Genomic DNA, 19,978 nt, shown 5'->3' with positions numbered 1-19,978 from the left:
GATTAAACTGCAAAAAAGAGCAATGACTTTTAAAGCGCATTTGCAATTGTTACTTTTTATATGTCATAATAGCTATAGCACTGTTATCAAGGGCAGTCAAACAGTGTACTGTAATGACCAAGGGCTCCGACTGCTCATCTTCAGGGGAAAACCTCTTGGATTCAGAGGACATATTTGACAGGGAAGAAGATTTGCCCTCTGAGCTGGCCTGTGACATCCCTACCTCATAAGAAGTTCCAGCACCAGAAGGGCCCATGATGCCTGCACATCTCCTGCCTAAAGCTGTCACATTACGGTCTGTGATGTTGGAGGCAACAGCACAACCACAGTCTCCTCCACATCACCAGAATCCACAGCTCCTAAAACAGGCTGGGTCCCTTTTAGAGAATAGGGTTGACCCTCATTGGAGGCTAGAGTCAGCTGCTTAAAGGAAGCAGCAGTCCTGTTTAATGCAATATAACTATATGAAATATTCACCCCTGCCTTGTCTGAGTCCAGACTAACTTCACCTGGAGATATCAAGGGTGCTACCCACCTTGCTTGTTTGCTTTTTGGACTTTGATCTCTGCTTTGCCTGACCTTGTTTTTCTGGACTGACCCTCTGCTTTGGCTGAGCTTGCCTTGCTTGGACTTGACCTACACTTGACCAACTTTGCTTCCTGGATCTAGGACTGGTGGTAGCAGTCCTAGCTGTTGACATTTCCATTCCACCTTAAGGAGGAGAGGTATGGAATTGTTGCGTGTCACATGTCTGTTTACATTCCAGCACAGCTTGCTGGGAACTTCCATTGTGTATAGTTTTTGTTTTTCTCTGTTCTCTCCGAGACGAGAGAGAGATGACATGTTTCTTTGTCCTGATTTATGATTAATAAATCTGTAGTTGTAGTATGCTTCCACAAGCCTCACGCCTATTCTGTGTGCGCAGTTCAATCTGCTGATAGTGTGCCCTGGCTGTGAAGCCCAGGTCACTGATTTATGTCGGAGCAGAGGTGATGGTCTTTGCAGCGGGACGGCTGGAAGGAGACGGCCCAGCTGGGGCTAGCCAGCTGGCCTCCTGGCCCTCTCCATGCCGACACCAGCATCCCTGAACTTTGTGTCCAACCTAACTCCGCGTTTGAGCCAGAACCCCACTCCCCAACTGAGACTGTTGCCTTGGGCAGAACAAACGTACACCACTTTTTAAAGTGAAGGAATTTGTGGCTTTGGCATGCTTACCTGTAATCATTCATCAAAAACTAGGAAATTGACTTTTAATGATCATCTCCAGATAAATAACAGCAAGTTACCTGAAACATACAGGGTTTTCCCTCACCATAAGATGCTCCTGCCCTTCTATAACACCTTCCATGGACGATTAAGAACCACCTTCCCACCTTGGCCACAGAAAGATCTAAGACAGGCATAGGCAAACTCGCCCCCCCCCCGATGTTTTGGGACTACAACTCCCATGATCCCTAGCTAACAGAACAAGTGGTCAGGGGTGATGGGAATTGTAGTTCCAAAACATCTGGAGGGCCGAGTTTGCCTATGCCTGATTTAAGAGCTCTGTGTAGCCAGGAAGCTTGTGCATTTCCCCGGGTACAGCTTCATTCAATGGGTGGCGATGCCCTTCCAATATTTATGCTGTTGTGCTCAAGTGCAGAACTGTGTTAACTCAAGTTGTGATCTACAACATATGGTGTACTGAACAAAATGCTTTAGAAGCCACTACATCAGGACAAACAAACACACTGAACAATTAAAGTACCTTAAGATGCTTTTAATTAAAAAAAAACAACAGAATTCACTTTTTTAAAAAAAGTAAACCAGATTTCAATTCACAAGGGGGAAACGATTGGTACTGTGTAGTCGAGATAATTTGCCATGGTCAAAGTGCTAACTTGATTCCGTACGTAACCCTTTCCTGTGGTTTGGCCCATGTGACTGGACTTCCACAACTCCTTTGTGGAACCTGAAACCCTTATTTTGCCATACCATGATCAGTGCATTCTTCCACCCAGACAAGCAGCAGTGAACAAAGGACATCATTCATGCCCAACAAAGGGACAGCAGAACCCCATATTTGCTGTTGAAATGCTTCACGCATTGGCGAGAACATCTTAAGACAGAATTTTTGAAGGCCAGGCCCTTCCCTTGTACAAGGCAAAGTTTCTGCCCCTTGTTGAGGCGAGAGGCCCAAAAACTCACAGGCTCTTCCCCTTCCCTTCTGAGATGATGTGCTCAGGCCGTGCCCGCATGAACCACTCCACCCAAGCGCCATCATAAATGGCCACGTCAGCCTTGCCACACAGATAAGCCCCCAGAGCCACGTGGCAGGCTGTGACCCCAGAACCACAAGTGGCCACCAGGGGCTTGGAGAGATCCACTTTCTTCTCCTGAAACAAGCGGCGGATGTCCTCTGGACTCTTCTCCAGGCCAGACTCGGTCAGGAAGTCAGTGAAAGGGATGTTCACCGAGCCAGGGATGTGACCAGGTTCAATTCCTGGAGAAAGTTAAAACAAAATAAAAAGCATAAAAAACTGTTATACCAACTGCTTAGGACACACACACGCTCAAGAAGCAGATTTACAATGTTCATTTTCTTCTTCCTTGCAGTTCAAATCGCCTTCATTTAAATCAGACATCCCCAAACTCGGCCCTCCAGATGTTTTGGGACTACAACTCCCATCATCCCTGACTACTGGTCCTGTTAGCTAGGGATGATGGGAGTTGTAGTCCCAAAACATTCGGAGGGCCGGGTTTGGGGGTGCCTGATTTAAATCAATCCATGTGAGCAACCGTGTGTGAGCATCCTCTGTGGAACTTGGCCTATATATAAGCAGGATCTCACCTATGACAGTGAGACACAGCTGCAAACTTGCACCTGCTTGATCACTGAGCTAGCAAGTGGGGAGGAAACCCTTTAAGCCTAAAGTGTGTTCCAGGAATCATTGTGCACTTGAGAAAACAATTTTGTTTTTTTACAGTATCCCCAGCAAAGATCTTAACTGTGCATCGGGCACAGTAAGGTAAATCTTTCTGCACTGAGAGTCTGCAGCCCTCCAGATGTTGTTGGATTCCAACTCCCTTCAGCCCTGGTCAGCATGGCCCATGGTCAGGGATGGTGGGAATTTTAACCCAATGATATCTGGAAGGCACTAAGTTCTCCAGTACAACCCTACAGACTTCATCCATTGAATACATGTGACTTGAGGTAGAAAAAAAGCCCCAGAACTCCAGAACCAAGACATTGCACTCATGTCTATCAAGCGGTTGACCAGGCCTTGTATGAAAGGTTCTTAGGGATGGAAAAGGTGTCCCTTCAGATGCCGCTGGACTTAAGCTCCTTATGGCTGTGTTTCAGGATGGGGAGAGAAGTCAGGGATGCTGCACACAGCAGGTTGCCCAGTGATGGGCAAATTCCAGGGGGAGACTCCACAGGGAATTACCCCTTGGATGTCTCCTCTTCTGGGATGTCATTGGGGGCCAAGGACCACACCCACAGAACAGTGGCTGATAGATGACAGAAGGACCTTGAAGTGAGAGGTAGGGAGGCACTCCCAGGTGAGAGCTGGGAGGGTCCGCCATTTTCTGTGGGCTGCCAGGATGGAGAGCTACTTTGACTAGAGAGAAGATTCTGAATTTGTGCAACATTTTTGTTATCTTAGATACCCTGTGGCTGATTTTCTCCTCCCATGCTATTGCGAGAATCTATATTTCATGAGAAAACGTATTCTGTGATGGATTTCATATCAACTGTATTTACATAACTGTTCCAATTTTTATATTGCACAGATACTATTTTAACGCCCTGACATTTGTGTTGTCTGTTGCAAAGCACCCCATGGTGTTTTGATGAAGGGGGTGGTGGTGGTATATAAATGTAATAAATAATAAGAATGGTTCCAGCCAGCATTGCCAGTGGTCAGGGATGATGGGATTTGTAGTAGAGCCTGTAAGACAGAGTTGTTCCGCCTGGCCTTTGGCTTGGAATCAATTTGATTCCTTCCCCCTCTTTCTTTTTTTTCCTTTCTCCTTCTGTGTTGGAACTCCTATTTGGGGACTTCCCCGGCTTTTTTCTGGCCCATGTAGGACTAGTCTGGATAGTTAGCCTTGGTGAAGACTTGATGTTTTTATCCCCAAAAAAGTTTTTGCTTGAGTTCCACTGAAATGAGGCTGCATTTTAATGTTTTAATGTTGTATTTTAGTTTTGTTTTTTAAGCTGTATTCTAATCAATTGTTTTTATATTTGGTGTTAGCCACCCTGAGCCCGGTCTTGGCTGGGGAGGGCAGAGTAGACTGTATTTTTTGCTCTATAGGACGCATCCAACCATAGGACGCACCTTGTTTTAGAGGCGGAGAACAAGAAAAAAAAATTCTCTCCCTCTCTGCGCAGCGCCTCTCCAGCGAAGCAAAACCAGGAGAGCAAGAGGGATCGGTGCGCACTGACCCCTCTCGCTCTCCAGGCTTCAGCAAAAGCAACACAAAGCCTCTGGAGCGCAGCGGGAGCACTCCCACTGCGCTTTGGTGTCTTCATGATGCTATCGCTGAAGCCATGGAGCCTGCATTCGCTCCATAAGATGCACACACATTTCCCCTTAATTTCTGGAGGGGAAAAAGTGTGTCTTATAGAGCGAAAAATACAGTAAATAAAATTATTATTATTATTATTATTATTATTATTATTATCCCTGATCTAGAGGCTTCATATCCTGCACTGGTGCCTCTCCCTTGCTTCTTTCCTTCTCAGTCACTGAGCTAAAGAAAGCCAACTCTTCTACCCTCAAGGCCTAAAGAGATGTGTTACCTTCCCGGGGTTCTGCCTCCGTCCCAGTGAACCTCCCGGCTGACCGAGCATCCACCACCTGGAAGCATTGGGCCTCAATGTTCTCCTTAACATCCTCGTGGGCTTTGACTAGTGATCTGTCCAGAGAGGCATGGAATTCCGCAGGGACAGGGCGACTCTTCCCAGAGCTGACGGGGTGCCCCTCGCGCAGCCAGTTCTTCAGCCCGCCATCTAGGACGGAAACGGCGTCATGCCCAAAGGCCCGGAACATCCACCAGACACGAGGGGCAGAGAAAGAGCCCTGGTCACTTGCATCGTAGACCACGACATGGGAGTCGCTGCCAACTCCCAGTTTGCTCACGTACTCTGCAAAAGCAGCCGGGCCGGGGAGCATGTGGTCGTACGGCGAAGTGCGGTCGCTGCACTGGTCGATGTCGAAGAAAGACGCTCCGGGGATGTGGCGCTCCTCAAACTCGCTCCGGGGGTTGCGCTTCATTTTGGGGAGGTACCAGGAGGCGTCCAGGAGCCGCACAGCCAGCCCAGCTTGAGGGGTATTGATGGCTTCCGAGACCCATTTGGCCGACACCAGAGCCCGGTAGAGAAGCTGCTGAGACATGGTGCTCAAGTCCTGTTTGGGTTCAGGAGGTATCTGGGATTCTGCTGGACTGTCCACACTATGGTGAAAGAAGATGATGCAACAAACGTCATCCCCACAAGAATAGGAAGGAGTTCACCTGCTGTGATGCAGAGAAGGGGTGGGGAAGCTCCAGCTCATGAGCCAGTCTTGGCCCAAGTGGAGTTCCAGTTTGGTCCACAAAGCCATTTTCCTCCAAACCATGCCCACCTGTCCATCAGTTCTGGGTGATGTCAGCTGATCGGTAGGGTGTCAATGCTTCTAGGTGCTGCTTTGCCAGCATGTTCCCAACAGGGGAAGCAGATCCCTGCAGAGGGCAGAACTGAACCTACCACCTGAGTTCAGTCCTGCTGGGTGCTGCTTCTGTGGAGAACATGCTGGCAAAACAGATGTCTGCCGCACTTCCATGGGTCAACTTTGACAGGTGGGTGGGACTGCCCACCTATCAAGTCACCTGATGTTATCATGACACCAGATGATTGACAGGTGCCCGGCCCACCCACCTATCAAAGTTGGGTCCATGGGGTGGGTGGAGATAGAAAAACTGGCCCATTGGGCCTAAAAGCTGCATAGCCTCAATGTAGACAAATAGAAAGATAAATTTAGCCTATTATGTGGTTGAGTTAGATGCAATGTTCTTGATCCAACAAACTTACCAACTTGTGGAAAGCAACAAAAATGGCAAGGGGCTGAATGAGTTTGTGTGCACACTGTCTTGCGTGTTTACCGGAATCAGAGAGCTATTGTTTCTTTTGTAGATTAAATATGGTTAGAAGCTTGTGCTAGATTGGACACCCGAAAGGACTCTCTCTCAAATCATGGGAACGTTTCCCTGTTTAGCTGCAGGGAGCAAATAAAGATTCAGGACCACTACAACAGTCTTCAGTTATCTGCTCAGTCTAAAGTGTTGTCTCAAAGAATTAGGTGAACTGCTGTCTGCAAGATATGCTGGGAGAGGGAAGTCAATAAGAATTAAGTTCAAGGAGAAAGGGAGCAGATTTAGGTTGGCTGGGAAGGGAAAGCTGAACACCTTCTTTGATATAAAAGAGCATGCAGCCCAGGGAAAACATATCCATCTTCTCCTCCGGAAGTTTTTTATACAGGAGACAGAAAGACTATTTGTCAGAGGTGAATGAGTATGTGTGTTTCACACTTCTACTCTTAGTGTGTGCAACTTACGTTGGTGCTGTAAACATTGTCACTTGTGGTAATGTTCACAGCAGTAGACACTCACTGACCTACTTCCTATTTGTTTATTAAGTTTTTAGGAACCATGAATGGTCTCACACTCAATGTTGCTATCAGAGAGCAGACCATGTTGAGTTGCACAAATCCATCTCAACACAGCAAGCTGTAAGCTTTAAACAGAAGTTTAAGTGGCCATGTGACCGCATACACACACACTCCTGGTGCTCAAAAAAAAACCTCCGTACAATCTTCCCCATTAAAAGCCAATTTTCTGACTTAGGACAGCCAGGTTTTCCCATGGCACAAGTTGCTAATAACCAATGCATAACCTGAGACACAGCTCAGAAGGGTTGAGTCACTGAACCAACTTCAAATACCGGGGCTCACATCTGGCACATGTGAATCGATTTTTTAAAAAAACAACAACCAGTATTTGGAGTGCCTTCCGTCATTGCAGAAAAGCCACATTTGGTCCCAGTATAAATTAATATATTTTTTTATAAAGGCACTATTGATTTAAAGGAGTTTGTGTTAAGCTGCTGTTCAGTTTTTTGAGTGGCATCACACACAATGGTGGAAAGATGTCTATAGTCCGCTGCTAACACCTGCAAGTTTTAGAAATTCTTATGTATGTGGTTTTATATATATGTATATATCAATTTGTGAAATCAAATTTGTGTATGTCTTTTTTTATAACTACTGCCTAAATTGAGAAGGCATGTGTTTTTTTTAATGGATTCATCTAATTGATTATATTTTTGCAGCCCTAAACTCAACTCTAATCAGACTAGCAATCCCCTCTCCCATAATTCCTAGCTCTGCGGAAACTGACTAATTACAGCTGTCAGCACGAATGCACTCTGCACTTGCTCAGAGCCGCATGCTCTGTGGCTGACCACTGACAGTTGTATAAGAGAATGAGCTGCATGAGACTTTGCAGAATTAGAGGTAAGAGTATGTGGGCAGGGGCAGGTCTGACTTCCGAAAGAGCCCCAGCTCCTCTTTTTGCAGACATGGAAACTTCTGACTTCCAGGAGACAAGGAAGTGATAAGACAGCAACTGCCCTCTGCCTTTAAGAGTTTGCTTTTATTTCTGCCCCACCTTTCTTTCAAGCAGCTTAGAAAAGACGGTAAATGAGATGAGGGTGTGTGTGCCCAGGTGAGACGAAGTGTAAGTGCGAGTTTTCCCCATCTCTTGGGGAAGCTGAATGTTGGAAGACTCAGGGCAGGCAAAATAAAGCACTTCTTTACACACACATATTCCAACATATTCCAGGGGACGCGGGTGGCGCTGTGGGTAAAAAGCCTCAGCGCCTAGGGCTTGCCGATCGAAAGGTCGGCGGTTCGAATCCACGCGGCGGGGTGCGCTCCCGCTGCTCGGTCCCAGCGCCTGCCAACCTAGCAGTTCGAAAGCACCCCCGGGTGCAAGTAGATAAATAGGGACCACTTACTGGTGGGAAGGTAAACGGCGTTTCCGTGTGCTGCGCTGGCTCGCCAGATGCAGCTTTGTCACACTGGCCACGTGACCCGGAAGTGTCTCCAGACAGCGCTGGCCCCCGGCCTCTTGAGTGAGATGGGCGCACAACCCCAGAGTCTGGCAAGACTGGCCCGTACGGGCAGGGGTACCTTTACCTTTACCTATTCCAACTATGAAACTCTCTCCCGCAGGAGGCAATGATGACTACCTACTTGGGTCAAGCTTTAAAAGAGGATTAGACAAGTCAATGGAAGAGAAGCTCACACGGGCTGTGTTCTACATAGATAGCCAAGGGCAACAGGCCTCTGAGGACCAGTTGTTGGAGATCCACATGGGGAGAGCACTGCTTGCACTAAGGTTCTGCTTTCAAGCTTTCCACAGAAGCATCCGAGAACAGGCTGCCGGGCTGTGTGGGCCTTGATTTGGCCTGATCCAACGGAGCTCTTTATGCAGCAGAAACAGTTCTTCTATTTGACACTGGACAACAATCCTATGAGGCTGGGTAGGCTGAAAGTCATGCGCCTGGCCCAAGGTCACCCTTAAAGAACTGGTGGAAAGAGCTGCAAAATAGTGCTGGTGATCTCAGCTGGGATACCTCAGTAGGTAGCATAGAAGCCAACTCTTAGGGTTGATGAGCAGTGCCATTCAAATAGTGTGCATCATGTGCCATGTCATGTGATCGATGATGTGGGGTGGGGATTACCTGGTGTGTGCCCCCCCCCACAATATTTTATTCAAGTTGGCACCTCTGGTAGGTAGAGCATATGACTCTTAAGCCATAGCTGTCAACGTTTCCCTTATTTTTCCCCTATTCCAAATAGGATTCCTCGCAAGAAAAGGGAAAAGTTGACAGCTATGTCTTAAGCTCAGGGTTGTGGGTTCGAGTCCCACGTTGGGAAAATGAGTCCTGCACTGCAGTGGGTTGGACTAGATGACCGTCGTGGTCCCATTCCAACTCTACAAATCCACGATCTCCTCGGATCGAGCGCCCACGTTTCCCGTCTCTTCCTGAGCAGGCGAAATGCTTGCAGAATCCGACGGCCTCCCGAGCACATGCGGCGGGCCTCTCCTCTCTGCAAAAGCCTTTACGGCTTCACGCCCCATTCAGCCACCCACCCCCGACAGGATCCGTCTCCCCCTGACCAAGGTACCTCTTCGTCCTTCCGACAGATCCCGCCGAAGACGATCGCGCTCGCTCCGAGGGCCCCGCACCGCTACCGCCCGCCGGGGCTGCCTCCTTCCCCGTCCATTAGGCCGTTACGTGCATTTTGGGTGGAGACAAGGGACACGTCCCACTTTGCCAACCAGTGGCAGAAAGGAGTTTGCCGGGGCAAACCAAGTCGGGGCAGGGAAGGAGGGGAAACCGGCGCGACGTCTCCGGCCCCAATGAGCAGACCGGGTCCCCTTCGGGACCGAACCGCGGAGGCAGCCTCGCTTTCCTTCCCTGGCAAAGAGAGGAGCGAGACTGGGCGAAGTGCGAAGCCCTCGGGAGCCTCTTTCGGCTCGGGAGCAGTAGCCGCGCTCCCCCCGCCGCCTCCCTGCAGCAACAGGCCGCTGAACCTAAAAGAAAGAGGCGTGTATATGTTTTTTTTGGGGGGTGCCCCAAGTTTCTTAAAGCGCGGCCAAGGGGGATAAGCAGCCTGCAGGGAGTGTTCCCAGCCGTGCATTGGCCCGGGATCTTCCAGCTAATGTTACACCACAGGGATCAAAGTCTCCTGTCTCCCCATCGAACCCCTTTTCCTGAAAGCAGACAAAGCGGCGTTTGTGGAAATTGCAGCTGACCCAATAACGGGGAGTAATCCCTGCTACCTCGCTCTTATTGGCAAGGACAGGAGGAAGGAGGAACACTTGGAAGGCGGAGGGATAGGCAGTGCGAAGAGACAAAGATAGTTATTAGTCACTTCTGCTTGTTAAAGGTCCTGGGCGCGTGGATTTAGTTCACATGCTTCCTTTGTAAACTTGGGCGAGTTTTGCAGCGTTACTGTGTGCTACTGTAAACAACACCCTGTTCTTAAAAGGAATCGGGGTTCTCACAACCTCTGAACTGCATGGAACCCGGCTGTCTTATATATGCTTTCCTGGAAATAAAGTTCCCCCTGCGTTTCATAGGGTTGACTCCCTAATGTGGGCTTTAGGGCTGCAGCGTTCAGACCTCCCAATATTTCCTCTGGATTAGAGCCAAGAGACACTCAACAGCGTCTGCTATTTTTAACTTTTTGCTCTGCCTCTCACTTCTGGGTTAATTCTCAAATTCGTTGGGAACAACTATATACACACCAAAGGCATGTCCTGCATAGGCAGCAAAAATTTCCAGTGGGCTGCCTGCCTGTGAACCTGTAACAGATCTGGGTAGAGTTCTGAACAGCTGGAGGGTGTTTCAGATCCATAGCCTGAGTTCTCTCTCAACTTTTCCTCTTTGCCCTTTGCGACCCCACATTCTCAGCCTTCTTGGGAAGCTTATTGGTAAGTTTCCCCTTTCAGGTTAGCCCTTTGCCCCACTGCCGGTTCAGCCAATCACACCACACTCTTGCACCCTCACTTACTGTAGCACTTCAAACATATTTTTTTCTGGTTACAGCACGTCCCGTAACAGCTGGTGTAGAAGGGAACTGGGAGAGCTTTTTTGTTCTCTGCTAGGACTTGATCGAGGTACTTGAAACAGACTAAACGTTTAGGGAGAAAAGGTATTCTGGGATTGGCAGCTGTTGGGGGGGAGGGCCTGTGTTCACTCAAAGGACGGGTCTGCATACAAATGGACATAGTTCGTCCTAGTTTCTCCGCCCCTTGCTCCTTTATTGGTGGGGAACCAGACACCAGAGCTTGTGAGTTTGAGACCCTCCCCCTTTCTCCTGCATATTCCCTTCTGCTTGCCTCTGTCTTCATCCATCCAAAAGCACCTTAGCTGACATGGTGCAACAAGTGCTATATAGAGCTCTGGTCTCCACCAAATGGCTAGCAGAAGCTGTGCGGGCCAATAAGATTGGGCCGGAGCTGCGGGTGCTGGACGCCTCCTGGTATGAACCCGGTGGCAAGAGAGATGCCCAGAAAGAATTCAGGGAGCGGCACATCCCCGGAGCCTCCTTTTTCGACATCGAGGAATGCAAAGACAAGTCATCCCCTTACGAGGTCATGCTTCCCAGCGAGAAGCACTTTGCGGACTACGTCGGCCGCCTGGGCATCAGCAACCAGACCCACGTTGTGGTGTACGATGGAGACAACCTGGGCACTTTCTACGCACCGCGGGCCTGGTGGATGTTCCGTGTCTTCGGGCACCGAACTGTCTCCGTGCTGAATGGGGGGTTCAAGAACTGGGTGAAAGAAGGGCACCCTGTGACATCAGAGAGCACCAGACCAGAGCCGGCCATTTTTAAAGCCAGCCTGAACAGATCGCTCCTGAAGACCTATGAGGATATGCTGGAGAACCTGGAATCCAAGCGGTTCCAAGTGGTGGATTCCAGATCTGAAGGGAGATATCGGGGAACAGAACCTGAGCCAGGGACACAAGGTAGGAACGGTATCTGGAACCACCTTCAGCTGCAAAGGAGTGTTTTCTGGCATTCATTCTGATGTGACCCTCTCTCCACACTCATTTCCCACTAATGTAGATCCATTCCTTTAGTCCCCTTGGGCTACAATCCTGTGTGTACATGCATGCATAAAAGCAAAAACAAAGTGGGATATTTATGAGTAAACCTGCACAGGGCCAAGGTGGGTGTCTAATAGGGAGTCCGTATTGGCAGAACCTTATATCCTTCAAAGTCTGGACACAATTAGACTTCGGATTCCCCACCAACCATCTATTAGAAGAGTGGAATGACCGGAAAATAGCCCATTGACAGATCTTTAGTTCTGATTCCCTCTCCTCCTCCTATATATGGCAAAAGCAGTTAGTTATATTAACTATGGGTAGCCAGAAAAGCAGCAGATGAACTTATTTTTTGTGCTCTGTGTCTATTTCCAACAATCTCTATTGGTAACAGCTGTACTCTTGACATTTATGTTTGCCACTGACAATTTCCAAGATTTTTGCGAGTATAGAATGGGGAGGGGGAGCACCACAATCTCCTTGGCGGAAAGTGAGGCATGAATGTAATAAGAAGCACGTTAAGTTAAAACAGGTTCTCCGGTAACTTGATGATTCTGCAGCTCTTTCAAGAAATGCAGCTCTTCCTTATATATTTCAGAGAACCAGCTTGACTAGTATTTGCCTCTTAATTGTCCAAAAACCAGCCTGTTCAAACAAAAAGTCTGAAATTACTGCCTCACATTCTTGTATACTCTTCCCCCTCCCTGGGAATGCATGGGAGACTGCTGAGCTGTTACTTTTGATCAGCCTGGACAAAGGGCAAAAGCCAAAAGGGTGGGAGTGGCAGAAAGTTGTGTGCATCTGTGCATATGTCAGAGAGGAATGGCAGCCTCATGGTACAGAATCCTGAGATAAACACCAAGTTAACCAGGGTCGCCATGCCCAGCCACTCCAGCATTGTATCCCCAGCAGAAAAATTATAGGATTGATCTCTCCGCTCTTAACACGTTTTCCTACGGAGGAAACACTTCCGTGTAAGAAAATATATATATCAAAAGCACCAACAAATAAGATAAGAGAGTATTTAAATTGTAGGTTGGTGATATAGATAAGAGAATTTGCATTCATTCCTGTAATCTACTCGGTGACGGCCAGTTTCTTTAGATTTTTCCTCCCTTTTATTTATGCACTGTGTAATATCTTGCATTTGTACTGGCACTGCTCAGATCCGCCTACCGTTTTGAATCGTCTACAGTGCCCCAGGACATTTTCATTTAAAAGTGTGGGCATGCAGCACACAGCAACCCAACCTTTAGTAAAACCAAGATGGGGGAATGACTGGGGGGGGGTCTAACTGAGTAAGAGGATCAGCACTGGTGGGCCCTCCTAGATTCCAGGAATTTCAGGTGGTGACCCTAGCCCTGGTTTGTTTTGTTGAGTGATAACTAAGTCCTTCTGCCCAGCCTGTGATTACACACAATATACCTAGTTCACAAGGCTTATATTAGTTTCATGCTAGATGGTTTTTCTCAAATAATCTTCAGCATTGTGGTTGGCTTTGAATACAGATGAATGTGCATGTGGCGATTTAGCTGTAGGTACATGTGTTTTGTGCTCCTTATGGGGCAGTTTGTCAAAGCTTTGGTCGCCACCCTGAAGTCAGCAATCACCTGTGGCTCCTAGAAGATATCAGCATGCGACGGCAGCCACACCCTGAGAAATGGCTTCCACTGGTCGGCTAAACCAAGTGAGAGTAGCCAATGGATCCCAATCCCTCGGTGTGTTCGGGACTTGCCCTGCATGTGAAGACAGGCTCCAGCAGATTGAACAGACGAGACCAGTAGTGGGTCCAACGGTCAAGAAGTTGGTTTTTGCATGTTCTGTAGAGGGAAGTGAGGGGCAGATGGGGCTCATCAACCTGGGGAAGGTAGCTTCTCAAGGAGAAGGAAAACTCTCATCCCAGACCTCTGCTGCCTTGTGGGACATCTGCAGGAGAAGAAAAGGCTAAGGAGCAAACCCTACACAAATCCAGAGCGGAGTCCCTAAGATGGTTGGATGGGGCCTTGTACACCTCCTTCCGGCAACTCCTGCAGCCAGGACCTCCATATACACTGTCCAGGCTTGTGCCCCAGGGAGGTCACTTTGGTGCTGCAATTGCAGCAGTGTGACTTCACCCCCAGAGGCACACTCCATTGTCTTTCAAGACAGACGGATGCCAGCAACATGTGGTAAACTACATAGGCATGGATGTGTGACAAGTTGCATGTGGGGTTGGAGGTTCATGCTTCAGAGAGCATGCTTCAGAGAGCCGTGTGTACATAAATACCTATAAAATGTCACATGGCTATGTTCACACAGCTATTATCTTTCTTGGAAAAGATTAAGGGTCAGTTTGCAAGTTTTACTCTGGCAGCTCACTATCTGCTTGCTAAAGCCCTTTTATATACTAACTGCAGCTGCATGACCTGAAAAAAGCAACATTTTGGATAGGAGTAGCCTCTGTGGGAGACAAGTGCACATTTTTTTTTAGCTTTCTGAGTCCTGGTCCTTCACTGTAGGAAGTTCTTATCCCACACAGGTTTCTTGCAACTTGTATGAAGGACATTTAATAAAGATAGGAGCCCCAGATTCTTTCTGCATACTTTTCACTTACACCAGGTCAAATGGGAGCAACCTTCCAGGGGCCACATGTTGGTGGTGGGCCAGAGACAAGGTGCGCAGGGCAATGGATGTAACTCTTCCGTTTGTACAGTAAGCTACATTTTGGCCACCTGACACCTTTCAGTCAAGCAAAAGCACTTGAGAAGGGCATGGAGCAGAGCTAGCCAGGGTTATGGTCTGGGCAGGGGGCATGGCCAATGGAGAGCCCCAGGGACCTAACTTTTATGTGATACTACTGAGAAAGTAAACATTGAGGATCTGTTTACTATTATATTCTGTAGCTTTTCTGGTTTTCTTCAAAGCTTGGGCAGATGGAGTAGTGGGAAGCTATTGGATGTGCTATGATATCAAAACACAGTAGTCAAAAGGGAAGGATGGGGGGGTTATTAAAAAGTCAGTTCTATTTTTTTTAGCTCTTTAATGTTGAGATAATGTCCAGGGGACGCCATGAGCTCCAGAGCCAATTCCTGCGGAGCACAGAAGAGACAAATCAAGAATCAAATGAGACGAAAAATGTCCATCTGGAATTGTGGAGAGAGACCAGCTGTGGCACGTTTCCAAAAGAATTGCTGCAGGTTCAGCATTCCATTCGCTCCTCTTTGTGTACAGTGTGTGTGCACAAGCTATGTGTGTGTGTGCTATGTGTGTGCACATGGACAGAAATGCAGTGGTGCTATCAGGGGCAGGTGGGGGGAAGGGCAGAAATCCAGGGACCAGCCTGGCAGGAGGGCCCCCAAATACAGTAGATCTGGCCTACCACATTACAATGTAAAGCAAGCTTCCTCAACCTCAGCCCTCCAGATGTTTTGAGACTACAATTCCCATCATCCCTGACCACTGGTCCTGCTAGCTAGGGATCATGGGAGTTGTAGGCCAAAAACATCTGGAGGGCTGAGGTTGAGGAAGCCTGATCTAAAGAGTAGGATCCCCACAAGACCATTACAATCAGAGTCAAAAGTGGTGCTAATTACTAAACTACTCCACTTTGTGTGTGTGTTTTACTGGGTGGAGGGGAGCCAAGCACGCCATAGGTAAAGATAAAGGGACCCCTGACCATTAGGTCCAGTCGTGGCTGACTCGGGGGTTGTGGTGCTCATCTCGCTTTATTGGCCGAGGGAGCCGGCGTGCAGCTTCCGGGTCATGTGGCCAGCATGACTAAGCCGCTTCTGGTGAACCAGAGCAGCACACAGAAACACCATTTACCTTCCCGCTGGAGCGGTACCTATTTATCTACTTGTATTTTGAGGTGCTTTTGAACTGCTAGGTTGGCAGGAGCAAGGACCGAGCAACAGGAGCTCACCCTGTTGCGGGGATTCGAACTGCCGACCTTCTGATCGGCAATTCCTAGGCTCTCTGGTTTAACCCACAGCACCATAGTTTATTGCAACTTCACATTATGGTGCTACCTGAGTGTAAGCAGATGCTAAAATGCTGTCCCATTGCAAGACACTTGACCAACACTGACAACACAAAGCCCTGACCCATGAGATTTAAACTTTCTCAAAAGGGGGGGAGAGGAGATTCAGATGAACAGCTGTGGCAAGGAAGCCTGGATTGGGTGATTGTTTTGATTACTTGGTTAAATGTCCTGAGCTGACCTACCAAACACAGTTCACCCCAAGCTGTGTATTTTGTGTGACTTGTCTCATGGCTCTGGTAGGCCCAGACAGGCAGCAAAGCCAATAAGCTTGATCAATGGTGGTTGACATTCTTGGCTGATGGGGTTTTCTTCATTTAGTGGGACATGATACATGGTTTCCAAATGTGTCCTCTACCTGCAGAGACTTTTAATATGCTACAGCGGAATCCCTCCTTTTCAATATGAGTCAATCAAGGGAATTTGCTTTCTCTATCAACCACCATCCTCACATGTGCTCAGTATATGCATGTTATTTAAGGCAAATTTGAGAAGTATAATTCTACCCAAACAGCAAGATTGTGGCTTATCACCTCAGTGGAAGCACCTGTAAATGGCCTGTGAGCTAGTTGGTAATTAGGTTGCCTAGAATATTTCAAATAAATTATCCATCATACATATAAAAATACACAAAATCAGCAGACCGCCCTAGTGGTTTCTTCAGATTTTTCATATGAACTCATCCTAAATCTGTGGCAATTGGGCAGTCACCCCAGCCAGAGTTTAGTGAAGCTTAGCCTACAAACATTTATGTTACTGGATATTTCACACAACAATCAAGACATTACATTTGATCATGTGCGGAGTGCCTGTTCCTTACCATCAGGTAATCAAAACCAGCCATGACATTTCTGGAATTTGTGAGACAGTGAGCGCTTCCAGTACAGCTGGAGTGTTGCAAACCGAAACTCTGAACTCTGCATATCCTTTCTTTTAAATTATTTCCATACTATCAAAATTTGCATACCTGTGGTTTCCATTCTAAATATAGATATGAGAAAAACACTTTTCTCATACTCAGAATATCTAGTGTTATCAATTTGTCCTGTCCATGATATTATCATTACTATCATTACTATTATTACTATTTATTGACTTTTTTAGTCCATTTATATTGCCCAGGGCAACCTAAAGCAACCCAAAGTAGCTTATGTTGATTCAAGTACTGATTAAAGAAAAGTACAATTTTGCAATGTTGCTTGAGAATTACATTGCAAAACTCAGAGAAGTGCAAAAACCAAAGGGTTACAACGTTCCAATTCACATATTAGTCTAGGAAGTGCAGATCAGGCTGATTCATTTAGACCAAACAAAAAAATTTAAGATCCTTTCTTGATCTCCCAGTTCAATTTTACTGAGTCAGTGTTGTTTGTGAATATTTCTGGCTAAATACCTTGATTCATCACTTAATGCAAGTTTTGTAGATGTGTCCCAGATTATAACTGTTTTGTATCAGAAGTAGTTTATACCAGCCAGATGGGCAGGATATAAATAATAAATTGTTGTTTGTTGTTGTTATTTGATCTTTAAACTCAATTCATTTTACATTATTTAATTTAATTTACATTATCATCATCATTTGATCTTTAAACTGAATTTATTTTACATAATTGCAGGTAGCTTCCTTCCTTCCTTCCTTCCTTCCTTCCTTCCTTCCTTCCTTCCTTCCTTCCAGAATTGCCTTTTTAAACCCTTTCTGTCAGCATATTCTCTAACCTTTTCTTGAGATACTTTGCCTCCATAGTTTTTTGATGCTTCAACTTTAAGATGTCTGCATTGGTTTATTTTGCCACCATATCTAAATAGAGGCTCTTTTCTCTCTTCCTTCTATTCTAGGGCTTGAACCAGGCCACATCCCCCAAACTCTGAACATGCCTTTTTTCAATTTCTTGACTGAAGAAGGATTTGAGAAGAGCACGGAAGAGATCCGGAGCATGTTCCAGGAGAAGAAAGTGGATCTCTCAAAGCCTCTGATTGCCACATGCCGCAAGGGGGTCACAGCCTGCCACATTGCCCTGGCGGCATACCTGTGTGGCACACCAGATGTGGCCATCTACGATGGATCTTGGTCAGAGTGGTTTCGGCGTGCCCCGCCAGAGCTTAAAATTTCAGAGTGGAAACGCCATAAGGCATAAGCAAAGCAGTATCAGTCTGCTGCGGTTATTCATGCACGAGGTTTGGGTTCTTAATTATTCCTGACAAAGATCAAGGGCTGGGGAAATGTGAAGTTCGTAGTCTTTTATAATTTTTTTAGTTTTCTAATTGAACACTATGGTTTTTTTTCCTATTTCTTTTTTGTAATTGGTAATGGAATAAAGCAGAATCTCAGGTCAAGTGGCCTTTTACCTATGTGAATTTTTGTTATTTCTCAGTACAGTGGTACCTCAGGTTACAGACGCTTCAGGTTACAGACTCTGCTAACCCAGAAATAGCACCTTGGGTTAAGAACTTTGCTTCAGGATGAGAACAGAGATTGTGTGGCGGCAGCAGCGGGAGGCCCCATTAGCTAAAGTGGTACCTCAGGTTAAGAACAGTTTCAGGTTAAGAACGGACCTCCAGACTGAATTAAGTTCTTAACCCCTAGGTACCACTGTAGTGTGCAATTGAGGAGCCAAGCTTACTTCAATAAGCCACACTGAAGTGAAGGAAATTCTAAACATTAGAACCATTTACCAATAATGACAGTCAAGGAAGGCTAACGAAATGAAAACACCTTTGGGGAATTCGAGTGCAGAATATAAGATAACAAGGCTAGCTTGCCTCACCCTAATACACACTATTAAGAGTCACAAACCCCCACCAACAAGCTTCATCCAGGCACACATATGTGGCTGTTGCAGTTCACAATCCTTCATCTGAATGGGGGCAGTTAGACCCAGGTCAAAGACCAGTTTTTATACTATAAGAAGAGTAGGTTTTGTACAGAAGAGGTGATTTTGCTTCAGCCAATCAGGGCCTAGGTACATATTTCGCCAGCACTAGAGAGTGTACGTGCTGGAAGAAAATGCAGCTACTCAGTGGATTTCTACACAGACCTTGATGCAATCTTGCATCATGCAAGATGAACTAATTAAACAGGACTTTTTTTCCCTCTGTGAAGATTGCACTGATAATCCTACATAAGACTTCGTTGTTGTTGTTTTTTAAAAAAGCCAAAGAAATGGGGATTTCTTAACCCACGCACATGTTATTCCTATTGAATTCAACAGTGGGACTTTCCGCCAAGCATGATGCATAGGATTGCATATGTGCACTGCCTCATTTCAAGAGCTACAGTAGACTTTTGTCATATATTTGAGGCAAAGAGCTGTAATCGGGTGCAGTTTTTCATCATGTGTACATGCAGTGCAATGAATATGTCCTAACCCCTTCAGATACGAAAACACGCTGTCGGGGAACTGCCATCGGCTCAGAGGCGAGAAATAGAAGGGCAGTTGTGTTACAGGGAGCCTCCGAAAATCTTGTGAAGCAGTTCCTCTTCTGGGGAGGAGGAAAACCCCACCTCCAGTGGGGAAGAGGTGCAAGGACCAGAGGATGCTGGTGGGAGCCTTAACACCGCTCCTGGGCAAGCCGGACAGGAGGGAAACACGCCCTTGCCATCGCCCATCCTGTGCAGTAGTCTAAGGTGCAAAGAGGGAAGGAGAAGGCTGGGGGTAATGAAACTCTTATGTTGGGGGAGGTCCAAAAGACGACCACTCCCGGATTCTGCTAGCGATTGAGCCAGACATGAGCTTTGGGGCTCTTCACTGTAAATAGTTGCACCAAAATAAAGCATGTAAAAGACAGGTTGGAGTCCTGCCTGGCTACTCTCAAGCAACCTCAACAGCCATCTGACACACGCATCTCAGTTATTTAAAGTTGCCCATAGTCCAATCTATTCAAGATTTATCAAATATCAGGCTATTTCTGATATTCAGTTGTGTGAGTACTGTAGCTTATGTAGCCGGAATGGCACAATTCTGACACCATGCATGCACACTCGAGAGGTACCAGAATGCTTGAAGACCAGATTTGGAGCTGTATTTGACTTCCATATAGTGTGTTTGAGATTGGGGGCAAACCCCATGTGACTGAATCTTCTAATCCTTTCCTTTTAAAGCATTCATCAGAGATAGGTGAATTGGATCAGCAGGGCCAGGGGATATAACCCGGATGAAAAGCACCCCTCCCTTAAAAACTGGTGTAAGCCTCATTGTAGAATAAAGGCATGCTCAATAGCTGTACATGTTTTCTCCTCAGGGAATCTCATGGTAACTTCAGAAGCAGGGGACAATTTCAAGTGGGGAGAAGGTTAAGTCTCTCCCAAACAC

General features: G+C 46.8%; 2 protein-coding genes across 3 annotated transcripts; one reads left to right on the top strand and one right to left on the bottom strand.

Moving 5' to 3' along the window:
• Nucleotides 1-1,744: 1,744 nt before the first annotated feature.
• Nucleotides 1,745-10,760, bottom strand: LOC307225170 (3-mercaptopyruvate sulfurtransferase-like). Of its 2 annotated transcripts, none has more exons than XM_079993014.1 (3): nt 10,608-10,760; nt 4,787-5,439; nt 1,745-2,482 (listed from the first exon to the last, which is right to left on the bottom strand). In XM_079993014.1, the coding sequence occupies exons 1-3, from the start codon at nt 10,622-10,624 to the stop codon at nt 2,184-2,186; spliced, it is 969 nt and encodes a 322-aa protein (XP_079849140.1). In that variant the 5' UTR covers nt 10,625-10,760; the 3' UTR covers nt 1,745-2,183. The 2 variants fall into 2 exon arrangements, with proteins under 2 accessions (XP_079849140.1, XP_079849141.1); XM_079993015.1 differs by lacking the exon at nt 10,608-10,760 and adding an exon at nt 9,216-9,935.
• A 16-nt stretch (nt 10,761-10,776) lies between these two features.
• On the top strand, nt 10,777-18,002 carry LOC307225193 (thiosulfate sulfurtransferase-like). Its single transcript, XM_079993049.1, has 2 exons — nt 10,777-11,569; nt 17,505-18,002. Exons 1-2 carry the CDS (start codon nt 10,972-10,974, stop codon nt 17,801-17,803), a joined length of 897 nt encoding a protein of 298 aa, XP_079849175.1. The 5' UTR covers nt 10,777-10,971; the 3' UTR covers nt 17,804-18,002.
• The last annotated feature ends 1,976 nt before the right edge of the window (nt 18,003-19,978 follow it).

The sequence above is a fragment of the Podarcis cretensis genome, assembly GCF_951804945.1.
Source record: "Podarcis cretensis genome assembly, chromosome: 10".
NCBI classification, from domain to species: Eukaryota; Metazoa; Chordata; class Lepidosauria; order Squamata; family Lacertidae; genus Podarcis; species Podarcis cretensis.
This window is presented reverse-complemented; position numbering and strand designations above follow the sequence as displayed.

What these genes read in the sequence shown, in the direction of transcription:
- LOC307225170 (XM_079993014.1), bottom strand. An exon ending in GGAGGCAGAACCCCGGGAAG is followed by an intron (nt 2,483 to 4,786) that starts GTAACACATCTC and finishes AACTTTCTCCAG; the next exon opens with GAATTGAACCTGGTCACATC.
- LOC307225193 (XM_079993049.1), top strand. Translation starts at nt 10,972, where the DNA reads ATGGTGCAACAAGTGCTATATAGAGCTCTGGTCTCCACCAAATGGCTA. An exon ending in ACCTGAGCCAGGGACACAAG is followed by an intron (nt 11,570 to 17,504) that starts GTAGGAACGGTA and finishes CTTCTATTCTAG; the next exon opens with GGCTTGAACCAGGCCACATC.